The sequence below is a fragment of the Dinoponera quadriceps genome, unplaced genomic scaffold (assembly GCF_001313825.1).
Source record: "Dinoponera quadriceps isolate SergipeBrazil2010 unplaced genomic scaffold, ASM131382v1 scaffold278, whole genome shotgun sequence".
Lineage (NCBI taxonomy): Eukaryota > Metazoa > Arthropoda > Insecta > Hymenoptera > Formicidae > Dinoponera > Dinoponera quadriceps.
This window is the reverse complement of record NW_014554664.1, coordinates 897,920-917,027: the sequence shown is the minus strand read 5'-3', so window position 1 is coordinate 917,027 and position 19,108 is coordinate 897,920. Positions and strand designations below refer to the sequence as shown.

Here is a 19,108-nt window from a genome sequence, read left to right as displayed (position 1 = left end):
AGAGAGAGAGAGAGAGAGAGAGAGAGAGAGAGAGAGAGAGAGAGAGAGAGAGAGAGCGCTCACGTTACAGTAATAACGGGAAGTTTTCGGGATTATGGGTGCAATTTCGCGATCGCATTTTGTCACGCCATGTCATGGAGTGTCTTTTCTCCGCCGGGAATCCTTTCTTCCCTTTAAAGTTCGGAGATTCTCTCTTCGGCGAACAAGAATGTCGAGAGAAAGAGAGAGAGAGAGAGAGAGAGAGAGAGAGAGAGAGAGAGAGAGAGAGAGNNNAGAGAGAGAGAGAGAGAGAGAGAGAGAGAGAGAGAGAGAGAGAGAGGAGGTGGAGGAGTCGCTGTTTTCGAGAATTTCGGCGGATTTTCCACCGGACGATCGCAGATAAGCGGCTGCTTCCACGATGCGCACATTTTGGTACCTATGTGTGCGTGGGCCACAACAATTTAGCGTTTGGAAACCGTTTGGGACAGCGATGTGCGAGCGGGTGAGCGAGCGAGCGAAGGAACGCGCAGCTACATGCAATCCGCTTACGATGCAGCAAATTCGACCAGGAACCAAATCGGACCCTCTTATATCTCTCGCGTAATAGATTCCGCAGCGACGCGGCCAATCGAAACTGCCCGCCGCAGTTCGGGAACCGGGGTGGGCGCCGGATGCGGGGATCGCGGAAACGAAATCCGGACCTCCGCTCTCAGCGGGCCGCCGATGCGACTCGACGATGAGACTCGCGCGTGAAGGGAAATAATTTGGATGAAGGGCAGAAATTTTGCGCTGTCGTGGAGAATAAATGAATATACGGGGTGAAACTAGATACGGAGGCATGGACGTTCAATACGAGCTCTCAAATTTTTTCAAAGCACGTAATCGCAAAGAAGAAGGGGCTCGACGCAGCGCGTCAAAGTCAAGACCGGCGGTTGGGACCAGAAAGAAGCGCGTCGGGGAAGCGGAAGGGAGAAAGGGATGTGTCGCGTCGCGAGAAAAGGAGAGAGGAGACTCGATCCCTCGACCCGGGCTACCCCGTGCGATGGGGTAGGTCAGTGAACCAACGCAAGCGACTGCAGCCGGAGAGCTCCAGCGGGAGCACCCTCCCGGGACAGCGTTCCTCTCTCTCTCTCTCTCTCTCTCTCTCTCTCTCTCTCTTTGTCTATTTCGCCCGCTACTAGTTCGCGCTCGCTCGATATCTGGAAACGGCGGCGGCGGTGGATACGTGGCAGCGCGGGTGCAGTGAAAATGGTCCGGAGGAGAAGAGGAAGGACGTAGGGTCGACGAGGGGTTGGAAGGAAGAGAAGGGGGGAGGAACAGAGAGCGAAGTAGACGGAATTCTGAGGGCAAAGCGAGCCTAAAGAGAGAGAAAGAAGGAGAGGGTAGTTTTAGCACCACAGCAGCGCGCGTAAACGGGGAAGTGGAGAGTAACACGGCTTGCAGAACAGGGATGCTCCCTTCCCCCGCTCCCGTTAATAAGTTGGATACCGAGCCTGGGAATAATCGAGCGCAGGTCGGATTTCGGCGCGCCCGGCGACGTCCGTCCCGTTCTCGGATGCCGACTCGGTAATAGATGGCGGGATCACAGAGCGATAGGTGATTGATCTTCTTGAGATCTCGTAGAACGAAGCGCACGGCTACGAGATTAGAGACCGTTTGCCATCGGTTCCAGTTGAAATTTGGTCCGCGTTAATTGCGACAGCACCGTCGCGACGGGCGTGATGTTTGGAAAACGTGGAACGACTCGACGCTTTTACGTAGGAGAAAAATTGATTGAATTGAACAAATTGGGGAGAAATTAAAAAATAGAGAAACACGGGAAAAATGGAAAACTGAATGGCAGAAAAATAGAGTGGAAAATGTAGAAAAAGGAGAAATAGGGAGAGAGAGAAAGAGAGAGAGAGAGAGAGAGAGAAAAAGAGATTCCAGCGAGTCATTTTGGTGGTTGTGAGAGAAACGGAAAAAATAGAGAAGCAGGACATATAGAGGGACCCGGCGGGGCTTTGGAGTACCCTTTCGAGTACGTCGGATAAATCTCGATCAACGTTGCGTAATCCAGCACGAGCCCACGAAAATGGCAGCCACGTAATCGCGGTGACGCGAAATAGCCCTTCCCCTACAAATCGAACGAGACAGAGAGAGAGGGAGAGAAGATACGTACATGGATTAAGGAGGCCGACCGTGACGGGATTATGCGTGTTCGTCCGCAAAGGAGGGACTCACGATATTTTTCTGCGTCGATCGCCTAATCCATCAATAGTCTTACGGTAATTACTACGACGGGTCGGCGCGGGAAAGAGAAATCGATCAATGTCAATGACAGAAGCGATCCGCTCCCACACGCAGTCCCGTCGTTCCTATTGACCGTCGCGTGTGGGCGCGTCTATTTTTTTCTCACGGAGGAAATTCGGGTAATCACAAGACTATCGGCAGACGGTGAAGAGAAAGAGCACATTATACTTCGGGCCGAGGGTCGATCTCGTCCCTCCGTTTCGAATCCGTTTCGAATTTTCGTTTTTATTTTAGGCTTTTGGATTGTGTGTGTACGAGATCTTATCGTTTGGCTATTTTTCAGACACCTCGGGATTTCAAATTGCTAGATTTGCGTTCATCCATCTTATCCTCAATTTTTACCTCAGATTATCAATATTCAATCTTCTTCTTACGCTTTCTTCCATTTCAGATTCTTATTTTAAGGGTTTTTGGATTCTAGATCTTATAATCATATACTCTCTCAGTTCAGGTTTTCTTCAGATTTCTCGGGATTTTTAACTGTTAGATTTCTATTTTATCTCATCCAATTGGGTCATTTCTCCAGATTATTTACAATTCTTTATTCTGTTTACCTTTATTTCATATTTCTATTTTAAGCTTTTCGAATGTAGATCTTATTGTTTGGATCTTATTAAGATTTCAAATTGTTAAATTTATTCTCGTCTTTCTTATATTGAATCTTTATTTTAGACTATTTTTGGTGCCTCTCACTTCTCTTCTTGCTTCTATTCCAGATTTTCACTTTAAGTTTAAACATTTTAAACTTCATCTTTTAAACATTATTTAGATTTCTTGAGATTCCACGCTCTAAGATTTTGTTATGCCCGTCCGTGTCGTAGATCGTTATGAATTATTTTCAACCTCTTTTTCCTGCCCCCGAGAGAGCGCACGATGAAAATTTCGAAGAAGAACGAACTTTAGAAGAACGAACAGAGAACCGATCGAGAATTACGCGAGAAAAAGGCAGCAAAATTTAACTAAACAAGACGGGACTTTTTCACGTCAAAAGAAGAAGGGCTGTCAGGAAGGAAGGTACACGAGATCGTGCATAGCCCGATCTACGTCAGCTTTTATCCGGCGGCATTTGTCGATTTTCATCCGCAAGTTCGAGAGAAAAGAAAAGAGCACCGCGAACTCGCGAGATTAGACATTTATCCTGCTGAATTGTCGTGACAGCGGATATACCGGGTGGGTCTCGCGATCGGATTACCTGCCGTCTACCTACCTACCCCGGGTTTCTCTCATTTCACGAAATGAACAGCGACCCTGCCTGTCTCTCTCTTTTTCTCCCCTTCTTTTCCGGTGAGTCGGCTGCGCCCGATACTGTACGATTCATCATTCCGGATGTCACGAGGAGCGGCTTCCTCTTTCTCCCTCTCCCGTTTCAACTTTGTGAATCTCGCGAAACCGTGCCATAATGCGTCGTCCATCGACGACGTGACGAAATGGCGGCTAAATGAAAAGCTTATTGACAGGCGACTCGAGCGTGAAACATCGACAGCTCTCAGCGATTGTGCCTAGCCGAGATCGATTGTACGAGGAGGACACACCGAAACAACAGTACGGTAAAAGCCCATACTCTCTCAAAGTGAATCGGTAAAAATGTATCTGATTGGAGCAGTAAAAGGCGCATTTCACCGATAATCACTTAGCGTTTATTGATTTTCAGTGGAAACGTTCCCACTTTACTCCTCTGTTTTTACACCTCACTGATTTCGTCCGATGGAAGTCAGGTGTAAAAAGATATTCAAAAAGCGTAAATGCATTCAACAAATGACTTAATAATAGCAACTGAATTTTATTAACTAGTTCGAATTTGGCCGTTATTGTTAAGCTGACTATTAGAAGTGCAATATATTTGCTGTTAGGTACAAATTTATTAGCTGAAATTATTAGCAACTAACCAAGATTGACTTCAAGTAAATAGCTTATAATATATAATAATAATAATAATAAGCTTATAATATATAATAATAATAATAATAATTAGTATCATTATAATTATTAATAATTATTTATAATTTATAATATTTTTAAGTAAATAGCTTTCCAAACTTCCAAAATTCCAGGCAAAATCAGCACACATTAACATCTTGGTCTCAACGGCGACCAACTTCTGTTAATATATATTTACATTTTAGCAGATTTTAGCTTCTATGGATAATTATTTGTCTGAATGTGATTAAAGTGTTTTAATCTTTTTATTTTCCGATGAATGTATTTCTCGAAATCAATAGTTGATATAAAAAAAAGATTCCTTCTCCCACTTCCCCCTTTTTTCTCTCTTTCTGCCTGTGCGCGCGTGTGTGGGTATAGTTCTATAAAAGTATACTAATTTTACCTATTAAAGGAAAAGCGCAAATTTCCATGATATCCGTTCCAATTGTAGATAGAGGGACCTAGGTTTAGGATAAGAATGGAATTCCCAGTTGGTGCCACAGATATAACCTGCTTTAGGATAAATTTGGTCATTTTATTTGGAAGCTGTACCACTTCCCAGAAAATCTTGAGAAACTTCTCAAGATTTCCTCGGAAGCGGAGTGCGGCTATTAACAGATCCTTTTAGCAAGATTTTACTGATACTGCACTTCTACTTAACCAGCAGTTATAAGTGTAACATTTCAGTGAAAAATATCCTGTTTATATTTTAGAGAGTAATTTCTCTAAGAGGCAAGAAAATGTCGATCGGCATTCGAGATAGGTTTTCTATTTATTCAAATTTCTTTCGTACTTTTGTGTCAATGTCCAGCGCAGAATTAATTTATTAGATTTAATTCCCTAGGGGTTCGGGAGGAGAGGAAAGAGAGCCACGGGATCTCTATCGCAAGAAACTACATTAAAGAACAATTCGGAAAGAAAGGGAAGAACGCTGCGTGAATGATTTATGACTCTTCCCATACTGGCCGGCCCGTTATATCGTATTTAGAAGTCAGGAGTAGCTTGATTTATGATATTCCGGTTATTATTTATTATTTACTCCCGCTCGTTACTTTCGACACGGAACCTTGTCCGAAATCCGGTGTAAAGTTATTCTCATGCCGAATTCGTTGAAACGACCTGGAAAATTTTGCCCTCGTGTACGCGAATCTATCGCTTGTTAAACACATACATGTGCGGATTCTATAGAGTGGTAAAAGAAAAATAGTCAAAGAATCTCTAATGAGGTTTTACACTTTGCAATAAACTCAAAGTTCGGAGACGCTTTCGAATCAAAATATTGAAACTTGTCTCAAAATAGATTATTACATTACGATAGCAAATGGAAATCTCATTTCTGTGCCAACCATGGATTTTCTATTTAGAATCGAAACGGAAATATTATTGAAATTTGAGTCTCTTTTAGTATGCAAATTCGTTATATTTTTGTAGAATCGAATAGGGCCTCCAATTTAAAACCAACTATTGAATTCAATCGAATAAAAAATGAAAGTTACGCATATTGACGCATATTGACTCTCGATTATTTAAACGTGAAAAAATAAATAAATGAAAAATATTGATAAAAAAATATTGGTTTCTGTGACTGCAAAAAAAACTTCATATAAATTTTAAAATAAGCTTTTTAAAATAAGCTACTATATAATACTTTTTAAATAATTAACAATAATAATTTTAAATCGTTTCTAGTAGCACTATAAAGATAAGACTTCTTCTCGGCTAAAATGTTTTCAGGTCTAAATGCACACTATAACTTTTCGCACTTTTTCCAGAAATTCTACAAAATTCACAAAACACTTACGAAAATTAGAGAAAATCTTTGCGCGTTGCAAAGAGCAAACGGGATCCGCTTGGATTTCTCTTTTGGAATCGCGTCTTTAAAATATTACTCTTCCGAACTGAACCTTCATAAAGATTCGCCAAACGGAATTCATAATATTTTGGGGAAGCCAGATTGGAGATCCCTCCCCCTTCCCCAATTAGGTCCTAGGAAATTTTCTATCTGGGACACAGAGCGGTTCAAGCGGATGACGTTTATTCGCAACGGCACGGTTATAGTGCGCGCGCGCGGACTCGGAAACGGGGAAACTCCACCGATAAATGGCTCACATTCCCAAAATATCCGGCAACTTTTTCATTTCGCCGAGAGATACCACCGATACGGTCCATTACCGACTATGAGTTTGCGATCTCCCTCGACCGAACGCGAGCTGAAAAAAGGTTACTCCTCTGCAGACTCTTTATTGGCCCTGACCGCAACATTAAGGTTTCATTCGTCCTTTTAATAATTTCCGGACACCGCAATTCAACACAGTATAGCAGCCCGTCCAATTACTAAAACGCTCGAGCAATATCCCTTTTGCAGTGCCCATTATTTATTGACCGATTCACTTTCAATCTCCGATCGCCGGAACGTAATTAATTACGGATCCGCGCTCGCGGATTCGGCTATTTGCGGATTAACATTTCACGAACCTTCGTCCCACAGGTCCGTAATCGCACGGACGTGATTTTTAATTATACGCATACTCTCTCGGCAAATGAGCGTCTCTATTTTTCTCGAATATCGTTCATAAAACGGGAATCATAGATTTATAGAGGGAAAGCATTATAACCGACGTACCATTTTGTTTTTGGGCTTTAAAGCTCTGTGTTGAAGATATAAAATTAAAATTTATGTATATTGATGTAAACCAACAACATTTCTCTATCAAAATATATAAGATGAAAATCGTAGGAAATCTCATCTTATGAAAATTATTACATTTCCTTGTAAATAATTGTTTTTTAAGTTGCTTGAGGATCGATATTTCTAGAAACTAGACCTCAAAACCGACATATCTATGATATCCGTAATTAATGATCAAAAAATAAAATTAAAGCTGAAATTATATTACTTACATTTATTATATATCCTTAGATGTTATCTTTAATCTCATATTTTTTTTATTTAAAAATTTTATGATGCCTATTGATCCTTTATTGTGTGGGAAGAAATCCCCTGATTTTTTTCTTTTTCGACTACCTTAAACAAATAAGCCAAAAAATAGGGAATCAATCAGGTAGTTTTAATTCCATTCTATTCTATGATATTTCACTGTAAAGCTGAGATATGTCGGTAAAAAACCGTAGATACGTCGGTTTATAGAACAACCTAATTTTAAGTTTTTTTTACGTGGTTCAATGAGAGAGAATTAATAAGGTCCAAAGTGATTCAGAAAGTTCAAAATTTACACTATAAAATAGTATTGTCAAATAAATTACTTGCCGCTGCAATTTGTTATTTTAATTTTCATGAGAAGAGAGCTCAACAAAACTTCATTACACGAAAAATCAAACGACGTTAATAACACAACCGAACACGCTTGCAATCCAAAACTGTTACTTCAGCTTCAACTACTGTACACAGTAGGGAAAGTTCATGTTCTGTCCGACAGAGTTAATACTTTACAGTCGAGACACGTGGGGCTATCAGTTTACCACACCTATGTCAGTTTTGGTGCTTTTCCTCTACATAGACACGAAAGCGCTTCATAAGAGACCGCGAAGACTTGATTAGAAAAAAGTGTTTTGTTATTACTAGCATTCGATTTTTATCTAGTTTGACTTCTATTCACTATCTAATTGAAATTCAGTTGAATTTCCAGAAAAATTGCAGACTCTGGTTAGGGGATCTACACAGAATCATATCAGACGATGAATGTTTCAAACATGCGATAAGTGGAAAACCCAAATAGATTCTATTCGAGCGACCAAACGTTGTTTCAAAGATATTTTTTAGTACCTATTTTACATCAGAATTGAAGAGAGAATATAGTTGAAATCTTTTCAATATATTTACATTCATAAAATGTAAAAGACCAAATGAATTTCACATGTTTTGTTGAATTGTAAATATAATTACATAAATATGAAAAAAGTGCAAATATTTGAAGCAATTGAATTTCTCTTTTATTTCCTTATGCTATTAAATTCAATAGTGAGTAGAAAACGGAGAACTCTTTCTAAGTAATTCCATAAAAGCTTGCCGATTTTACCTATTAACATGTTAACTGCCTCGGAATTTTCCGAAAGAACTTGTGGCGTCCAATCTCTTGCGTAATTAATTCCTCACGTTAAACAAATATATTTGGTATTAATGTTACTAACTTCTGAGAGCTGATTAGTAGGTATAACGTCACCCCTACGTAACTGAAACTTCCAAAAGTGTTAATATAGAATTTCGGGCACACATTTTCTCGCTCTGACGTCATCAAACCAGAATACTTGTGAGGAAGGACCGGAACTTCAGTATAGGGCCAAAATTTCGGCAGGATTCAGCACGGCTTAGCGGACAATCGCACGAGAAATTCGCACGAGAGCGATCGCTCGGCAAACCGACGATTGGGACCGTGAATACCGAAAAGCGAGACGCGCGAGATAATATTGCTGACGAGGAGGAGGAGAAGGAGAAGCGTGAAGTTCAACCGCTCAATCGTGCTCGATTGAACTCTTTCTCTCTCTCTCTCTCTCTGTTTCCCCCTGCCGCCCCCCTCACGATCTCTTGCTGTCTCTCTTTCGCAATCGGCAGCGAAGTACGATTTTGACCCCGAGATCTCTCGCTAGGTGGTTAATAGACCACGCTGCGTTACGATACGTTGCAACGACCTGGCTAACTGAAGCACGCATCATCATCGAAATCGGCCTACGCTCCCCCTCCCCCTTCCTCTAACTGCCTTGATGTCGCAACAATATCCGTCTGTGCCGGAGGGATAGTGCTTATGGAGACACACCGCGAAATCGCGCTCGACACACATACGTATATACACACACACGCACACACACACACATGTGGATATAGGAGTGCGTATATAGGAGTGCGAGCGCACGGCCGGGAATGATATGTACTCAGCTAAATGTCGACGTTTCTGAAAGGCCTTTCGTAAATTAGGTCGTCCTCGTGCACAAGGAAGCGCGCACGTTGCGCGGCCTACTATTGGGCCGGGCGAATCAGGTCATCGCTCTATATAGCGGTACATCGATTCGACGGCTGATTTCGAGGCGCGTTCGAGGAAATAAAAGCCGCGAGGGAGGATATCGTCGGAGTCGTAGTGGTAGTTGTCGTCGTCGAAGGCGATAGATCGGAGCCGACCTCGCGCGATCTTGATTGAGGACGCGATTGAACTCTCTCTCTCTCTCTCTCTCTCTCGTGGCTATCGGTTAACGGATAACGCCAAGATGGATCATTCAGAAATACGGGAGGCCAGATTGAAGTGACCAATCGTCGGCCACGCATTTCGTTTATGTACCAACGTGGGGAATTTTTGGGGATTTTGTGAGTGGGATCCGATCTGATCTCGCAAATTAAATTAGTGAAGTCTAAGTAGATTCAGGTTGGTGTAATGTTTCGGAATTCCAATGTGAGAAATCTAGATCCCACTTGCTCCCCCCGATTCGATTTCCAAAAGATGTTTTCTGGTGCCTATTTAGCATTATTATTGAATATGAAACATTCTGAGCATTTTATATTTTGCAAATAGAGATATTTTCAAAGTGTAAATATATATTAATAATATAAAACAATAATATAAAAGTGTGTAAAGTAATTTTGATATTTTTTATTTATTTTTACCCTTTTCACTCCATCGAAATCAATAGTTTATTTAAAAATAAAGTTTTCTATTTGATTCCCCTAAAATATATTTTCAGTATTTTCAGATAAATTAAAAATTATAAATTATTTATAAATTATTTATAGATGAAAAATTGTTAATAAGATCGATTATGTAGAGAGAATCCGTGTTTGAGGTAAAAATAGAAAAAAATTCCAAGTTAATATCGAACCCCTAATTGATAATTAATATAATTCTCGGACAAACTTGAGCATTCCGACTGGACTCTACGTTCTGTCTGGAAAAATCTTGAAAAAATTCTATGTGAGTATATTTACGGCAAACATAATAATGGGAAAAGATCGCAAAGTCTTTGATCTCAAACTCCCATGTTCTGAAAGCAACGTTTTGTGATTTCCTTTCCACCGTTTCTCTCACGATAAATGCAAAATCGAAGCACATGACCAACATGACTCTAAGGCCAACTCGACCCCGGTCGAGTTTTCCCCTATCGGTAAATAATAGTTTCATCGCTCTGTCTTTCGGACTCTCGAGTGTCTCGAGAAACACGGCTCGATGATTCTGCGATTTTCAGCCGATATTCTGCAACAAATTTATCGATCATTTCATCCGCTTACTCGCGCAAAGTGAGATTACGCTGCGTCGTCATCGAAATACGACGTTAATCGGGACGCGAGCCGACGACAGAAGACTCCATTTTCGGAAAACAATACGAAATATCGTGGAAGTCACGTGCGAAAGATTAAGGTCGATCTTTTACGCATTTTCGATCGACAAGGGACAGGTCATTTCATTCGTTCGGTCCCTGTTACTGCGGCGAATGATATCATCGTCGTGCGGCGAATTTAATTCGGTCCGCTATAAAGTCCGAGCGTAAAATATTCCGTCCGGATAGCCGTAAAAGAATCAATTTGAACGTTCGTTTATAAGGGAGAAAATGGAGAAAGAGAGAGAGAGAGAGAGAGAGAAAGGCCGACTCGATTATCCTTAATAATTCCATTTCGTTCTTTCCCCGCTACGTAATTCCGCGGTCGTAACTAAAACGAATCGCCCCGCCTTACCTCGTCTCGTCTCGCGCTTCTTTCCGCCGGTCGCGTCTATTATTGGGAACGTGATTCGCGAGGAGATGAGATTGATACAGATGTTGCATATCAAGTCGCCGTCACCGCACAGATGCCATCGCACGCGATGATATCGATCACGACAGAATGTTTCGCGCGGCAGACGTTATTCACTCGCTTTCATTGCGCGCCGAGACTGCGCAAAGACTGCGACGTTACAGGCGGACGCGGGGAAACGTCGGTTTCCTTCTTCCCTCACAATTGCAAGAACCAATATTTCTCCGCACGATTGCCGATCGACACAGTCGAAAGGCTGAAGCTATTCTCTAAAGTGCAACCAGTGTATTATCATTAAGAAGCAGTTAATAGTCACTAGTGAATCTTGGTTACAAGTAGAGCACTGTAAATCAGTAAAATTTCGCTGCAAAAGTCTTAATAATGGCAGAAACTGTTTCCATCAGAGAAATCTAACTGCACAAGCAGCGAAGAGAGGTAATATTTACTATTATATTTCTTCTTTTATTTTCTTAATCCCACTTTTAAGCGAACTGATCGGTCATACGCTACAGCTTATTCGTGTCGTATGCGACTGTCATCATCAAATATAAATGATAATTTGACCAAATATCAGATTAAGGTGTTAATGAACGGGGTTATATTTTTATTACTCTATGCTTAGAATCGTATGTTTCAAACATTACACTTCCTGATCCATCACAGATTCTGTGTAGATTTTACAACTAGAATCCATCATTATTTTGAGAAAAAATCGAGCTAGATCCCAATTAGATCCCGAGGCATTTTTTACGCGAGAAGTAACAGCGGTTTCCTAAGACTTGTTGAATTTTAGCTTTTGTTTAATTTTAATGTAAAATGAAAATCAGGAATAGCCTTTGAGAAAACGTCGGGAAATCTAAACGGAAACTGAATATTCAGAATCGCGTATATGAAACATTACACTTCTAATCTGAATTTGCGTGGATTTCTCAACCGAAGTTCATAATATTTTACGGGGAATTAGGTTGGATCCCAATTAGGTCCCAAGAGATGTAAGAACGTTCTCGATATTCCCATTCGGTGCTACAGCAAAATCCTCCAGTCTCCCTTTTAATAGCGAATTAGTAACTTGTTTCTCAACTAAACTCCGGGAAGAAATAAATAAGAAAAGATTATACGAACCAATCTACCGCGATTTAATATCAGGCAGACGTCCAACGAGGAAACGACTGTAAAAACTGTCCTAGAAAACCAAGGGAGATTTTCGCCGCTTTTGGAGCACCTTGTAAGCTCAATGGTCGACCTGTTCATTCGTCCGTCCGCCTGTCAGTTCGCCGTGTATGTTAACCGATGTAATTCGCAAAGCCGACAAGAGACGTTGCATTGTGCGAAAGTGGAGCGAGCGGTGTTTCCACGAACTCGCAAGAACATCTTGCCACCGGCGAAATTTCTCCGGTTCTCACGGAAGCTGTCGCTGTAATTACGTAATTACGATTGGGCGGTCGGTCGGTCGGTCGGTGGGTCGATCGGTCCACGAAAAACCGCGACGGAACGAACGGCGTGTCGAAGAGAATCACGGCCGCTCTCTCGATAATCTAAGCGGGATGATCTCTCGTTCCGCTATCAATTACCGCTTTAATTCAGCCGTATTATCCGCTCGTTAACGTGTTATTTGTGACGGTATCGCGCGAGCGATATATATTTTGCGGTGAATCGCGTAGAATTAAAACGCACCGCTTGATCGCGCCCGGAGCGCGCGCTAAGATCCCCATAAGAAGCAAAAGATGCGTAAGTTATATATATATATATATATATATATGTATATAAACCGACATAATTACTGTTTCATAGTTCACTTTGATTATAGCTATTTAACACGTGAAAATTTAATATTTTAATATTTGAAAATAATAGGAATATATTGAGAAATAAATTATGTCTACGATATGTGATATATACATGAAGTATATAAAGATTTCTCGATGATAAGCTCGAGTTCTGCGGAAGACGTCGTTCTCTCTCCCGAAAAGGGAGATTCAAGAACAGTGGGGTCGCGATGCCGTATTATCATTGTCTGCGGCTGTCAGTCGTTACTAGTGCTTCCATTAAACTATGAAAGAAAATCGGGCCGCAAAAGCGTTAAAGGTATTTCCCTGGAGACGTGCCGTGGTGCGGTGGTGCTCGGTAACGAGCGTCGTATTAAGACGCAGCTTTAGCTTCGAGATTACGCGATGCGAAATAGGGTCGCGATTGTCTCGCATTTCCCGATTGTCCCGCGCGCGCGCGCGCGCACTTGTGTATACGTATAGGGTGATCCACGAGGAGATTCCGAGTAAGACACCCGGTACCACGAATCCCGGGGCCGATTTTCGGGAGAAAATAATCATCCTATTACCCTGCTCTTCTCCAAACAGAACCTCGACGATTATCGAGGAATATACGATAAAGGTCGTGCGGTATAATAATAAAATGCAGAATCACGCGTGAGCTTTAAATATCCGTGAGTCTCCGTATAAAATATTTACAGACACGCACATTTATAGAATAAATCCCGGAAGTACCTAAAGAAAATTATATAAAATGTATAATTATATAAATGAAATGGTGACGTTGTAAAAATTATGGATAGCCAAGATAATTATAGAATATGTAAAGGCAGATAAAAACACGAGACATGGAGGAACATTTTGGGTATCTCTCGCGTATTATCCGGCTGTCCGAATATTTCGGAAAATTTCTCAAAATACCCGGATATTTGGTTATACCCGGATAATATTTCTACCGTCGTTCATTATTTATTCTTATAATTATTTCTTTTTACTTATTTTTACTTATAAAATCACCTCAAAAATAAATATGAAAGTTAGATCAACAGAAAGCGGATGCTTTATGAAATATTTCGATTCAATATCATTCAAATGTCAAATGTTATTCATATGTCAAAAGTAAAGTATTCGCATTCTATTAGCCTTAACTAATACTTTTATACACAGACTGAACAGGGAGAAGAATAGATTGATGCAAGGAGGAACGGTACGATCTTCGATAAAAAGATTTCTTTTATTGCAAATATCCGGATAATACATGCGGGTTCGGAGGATACACCCGGCTACAAAAATATACGATTCCCCGAGAACTCAGCTCGATATCGGCAGCTTCCGATAAATCCGTCAAGAATCGGAGCTCTCTCGATTCTGTGATGTCGGCGACGCGCCACCGAGCGTCGTCCACTTTCGCTTTAGGATTGCTCCTCCTAATCCATCTTAGCTCACGCTCGCCGAGGCTCACCCCTGCACCTGGGATCACCCTGTATACACGGGCTTCTTATATCTTGATAGACGAGCGCATTGATTGCACGGAGGAAAGCTCGCGCGCACGCGGGGAGTCGCGCTGAGCATCGACCAACCAACCTAAATCTGCCTGACTGCGCCCGAGCACGCGAACCCTTCAGCCTGTCTGAACGGACACCCTTCCATTCCGCGTTCTGCTCCGCGTATTATCTAAACAACCCCTCGGATATAACCCCGCCCGAGTGAATTCGCTCCGTCTGCGGCTCTCCGCCGCGCTCGGTCTCGCGGCAGCCGCTGCCGCCTCCGCGAGTCCGCTCGTGCGAGGTAGCCGCCTAAGGGTGCTTTTCCGCTCGCGCGCAAGCCGTGGAAACCTGATTTCCCACGCCCACGCGGAGAAGCCACCGCCGGGAAGCCGCGAATGATCTCGCTCTCAGAATCGAATTTCCGCCAATTTTGTTTTACTTATTTCTTTCGTTTCTTTTCCTCTTGATTTTCGATTTACCTCGGTCTTTTAATTGTATGCAACAAAAGAGAAAGAGAGAGAGAGAGAGAGAGAGTGAGAAAGCCAAAGCGGTCGCAGAATACGGTGAGATTGCGCGTTGGTGGGTTCGAGCGGCAAACTTCCGCGCCCGAGGACACTCATGGACAAACGATTATCCCACCGCTGCAGGCGGGAGTGCGAATGCGGTGCGATAACGCGGCTCGATGGCGCCTCTTGTTGTATCAAGTGATTATATTAGAAATTGAGTAGGCCGACCACAATAGTTTGCGCGGGCGAACTCTCTCGTAGGCTCCGGGAAAAAGTGCCCACCTCGTCGAATCGGTCGATTGGCTCCTCTTTAACGTCACATTTTTCTCGCGAACCGATACTTGGGATTATATGGAAAGGAAAAAAAGTCAAAGTCAAATTAAAAGTTGCATGTACATTTGCACAGTTGTGGAGTTTCGTGTTAATCGGCCGGATTTGAAGGTGAAGTTGAGAGAGTAAAAGCAAATGTTAAAGATGAAACGAAACCTGAGGAATTCTTGCTTCTTACTTGATGCAACTGTCAATTTAATCGCAAATATATTTGTAATTATATATATGGTTTATATAACTTTATGCATATATATATATATTTTCTCATCTCTCGTATATTTTTTCATCTATTCTTATATTCTATAGTTTTCTTGGCTATTTATTTATAAATTTTATAATGTCACTACTTACTTTACTCATATTTATAAATTTTATGTTTATAATTTCCTTCAGACATTCTTAGATATTTTATTTTATAAATATATGTATAGAAATATTTTATATAGAGATTTATAAAAATATTCAAAACTCTCCTAGTAGTTCTATATTTTATAATTCATTATATATATATACGTACTTTTATGTAATTACTTTCTTTTGTATTTTCATCTTCTACTAATTGCACAATAAAATTATTATTATTGTCATATATTTGGACAATTGTGGTATTTCACATTAATTTTAGGAGGACTTAAAAATGAAATTATAAGAGACAGTGATAACACGTTAAAAAAGTAGAGTTAAAGAAGTTGTTTGCGAAAAGCAACCTAATGGGGACTTTTCTCTCTTTCTTTAACCGTCAATTTTATAATCAATCGATATTTATAATTATATGTGAATTATCGAATTAGCACTCTTTAGGTCTGCGCAATTGTGACATTTTGCGTAATTATCGGAATATTGAAATGAAATTATGAAAGAGTGACAACACATTAAAGAAGGAATTACGTCGCTTGCAGGCTGATGGATCCCTCTTTCTTAATGGGTTTTTATCGTGAACCAATATTTGTAATTACACATAATTATATATAACGTATCAAATTGACATATGTATATTTATAATTGAAACATCCGTTAATTATCGCAATTCATGGATCCGTTAATTATCGCAACAATGGAGTTAGAATAAGACTGACAACGCGTTAACGAACGAATTGCGTTGTTTGCGAAACACAACCCAACGCGGATCTGTCCCTTTATTCAAACCTCGATTCTATCGTCGGTCTAATTCTATGACCTTATACTTCCACATGACTCGTCGAATTAATATTCGCCACACAATCGTAACATTTCGCGTTAATAATCGGCGTTTGAAAATCAAATTACGGGAAGGAAAAGGTGCATTGAAGAAGACATTCGCTCACGAAGCGCAGGTTGGCTCCCATTCTCGCCGCTACCCTCGACATCGGGCATCATGCAGCGGCTGGATTCGAAATGAATGATCTCGCAGGACATTGATTTTAATCTCGAACGATAATTGACCTCATCATCGTCATCGTCGTACATTCCGACGGCCGACGAATCAGGAAACGATAATCTCCCTTACGCCCGATCTTTATTTCAATTTCGAGCGATAACCGGCCAATTTCGCTTCAATCAGATTTCCAAACGCCGGCTGCGGCGGCGGATGTGACCTTAATTATAACGAACGGTCGCGAAGGCAACGCGCATGGAATTGAATTTGCGTCGTTAACGCAGCGGCCGCGCGCCCGCTCCGATAGAATGGTGTAAAATTAAACATTACGCGAAATGTTCTCGCGCAGCACGTCACGCGCGCGCGGAGCGTTATTATATTATTGCTATAATTATTGTTACATGGGCCGACAGTCGGCGAATTCGGTTTACTTTGTAACAGTAATTATGGAAATTTGATATTAGTCTCACTCTTTGTCTCCCTTACATTTCCTCTCTCTTTCTCTTCCTCTCGTCCACCGGGCAGATTTGAATTAAAATTTACGCGATGTTGTAATTCGATACGCGCCCGGAAGGAGATGTAATGGATTAATACGCACGCGTTCCACACTTTGCCGATAAATCCACGTCGTGATTGTTCACATACACAAAAAGAGAGAGAGAGAGGGAGAGGAAAAAGAGAGGGGGCGGCAAGGGCAGGGGAGGTGAGTGCATTGTAATTGATGCGTAATTATAAATGCAATCGTTATTGTGATTATACTGAGTTAGGGATGCAGTAACAACGGTATAATCGTGAACGGAGTGATTTCTCGCGCAAATATAAATCGAAATCCCGTAATAATCCTGTTCGGCTCGCGAGAGCAGCTGCATTCTCCCGGAAAAAAGTGATTTTGAAAACCAACAAGTTAACGTACGGTACACTGCCCGGAAAAATTGGGAAATGATTTTTTTTTAACGCCAATATCGAACTGGCAACTGTTATCGAATAAATTTGACAATGCAGTTGTTAACTAGATTTTTGGTATTTTTCCAATCGTGCACAAATGTCTGGGAATTAACTTGGAACTATCAGCGACCGATTACTGTGGTGATACCTGAATAACCAATAAATGATGAATCAATAATGTATGATACGTATGATTAAAAAATCCTAAAAAACTAATTGCACGGTATGTTGAGGTTATTATACTGATATGAGTACTCAATTTTAACATTAACTTTATAACAAATGAAATTATACCATTTTAGAACTTCCATAAGGATTATACTATTAACCACGTATCGCCAAAGTTGAAAGTACACGTTGAAATAAAAACCTTATGTAGTAATTATGAGCGTCATTTTGAGGTACTTATCTCAAATTTGGAAATGCTACGCGATAATATTTCAAAATTTGGAAGCATTTTGCGGTAGTTGGCGATACATGGTTAAGTACAGTGTATATATCATGCACTCTAGAAGAATATAAATTGATAAGATCATGAAGAATTACGTTTGAACTAAGAAAAATGAGAAAACACCAATAATATTACAAATATTATTCAGGGAAAGCATCTTGTAACATAAAACATAAAATCACATACAAAAGAAACTGAAATGTATGAGATATTATTGCTTATTTTATTGTATAATTATTTTTCATAATTATTTAATATTTAATATATATTATTTTTGTACATGATATATATATATATATATTATATTGTATGATATAAGCTGAGAAAAGCGCGAATATATATATATATATATATATATATATTCTTAGGGCAATATTTATAGCCCGATCTTATATTTAAGATCGTCTTAAATTCATTTTGAGATACTGTAAAAGCTGTTTCATGAGTCATACAAGATAAGCTCAAAACGATCTTAAATATAAAATCGAATTATAAATATCATCATGAATTTTCCAATCTTCGCAATCTCGCTTCTCTCGCAGTTTCGTTCGAAGAATAACTTGCTTCACGATTCGCGAAGAATCTCTTCTCGTTTGAAGTGTACGACGAGAGGAGGAAACGAACCAACGAGGAAGACGTAGTCTCGTTGACAGAGGCAATTGAGATAATTTGATCGTTTCTGTTTCAGGCACCTCGATACGACAACAAACGAAGAGTTGGAGAGCTGAGCACAAGGCCGCGAGGACACTCGGCATTATCATGGGGGCATTTATACTTTGTTGGTTGCCGTTCTTTCTCTGGTAAGCGTCGTTAAAAAATTCTGCACAAATCGACCGACGATTATATATTAAACTAAGAATAAACTTCTCTCGTGGGAGTTGAACGGAAGACGTCTCGATAAAACTAAAGTTACACCCGACGTCATTGCTAAATATCAAAGAATTTGTTAAGAGAGAGAAAGAAAGAAAAGGTGAGGGAATAAGAATAAACAGAAAATAAGAATAAACGAAGGAAAAAAAAAATACATATATATATAGAGAGAGAGAGAGAGAGAGAGCATCGAAGTGTATAATTTCGTCGAGCTAAGTAGTTTCATTTAAAACGAAAGCTATTTTGTCATAAGAACTCAGAAGTAGACTTTGCGGGGAGCGAACGAACGCCCAGTGATATTTTTACCGTCGGATTTATGTATCGAATCTTCATCGTCATCCTCGTTCCCGGGTGAGACAGAGTTCGCTTTGTTCATGCCGAATATCTAGTTAGCACGGATATATATATATATATATATATATATATATATACGTGAGAATTATAATTTATATATATATATATATATACACACATACAC

At 40.5% G+C, this 19,108-nt stretch overlaps 1 protein-coding gene across 9 annotated transcripts in view; it reads left to right on the top strand.

Moving 5' to 3' along the window:
- Nucleotides 1-19,108, top strand: part of LOC106740618 (octopamine receptor beta-3R-like) — a 121,059-nt gene that overhangs the window by 90,117 nt on the left and 11,834 nt on the right. For all 9 annotated transcript variants that reach the window (XM_014611827.1, XM_014611834.1, XM_014611829.1 and 6 more), the window contains one exon: nucleotides 18,449-18,560. In XM_014611827.1, the coding sequence (XP_014467313.1) occupies nucleotides 18,449-18,560 (112 nt within the window). The remainder of the gene's footprint in view (nucleotides 1-18,448; nucleotides 18,561-19,108) is intronic.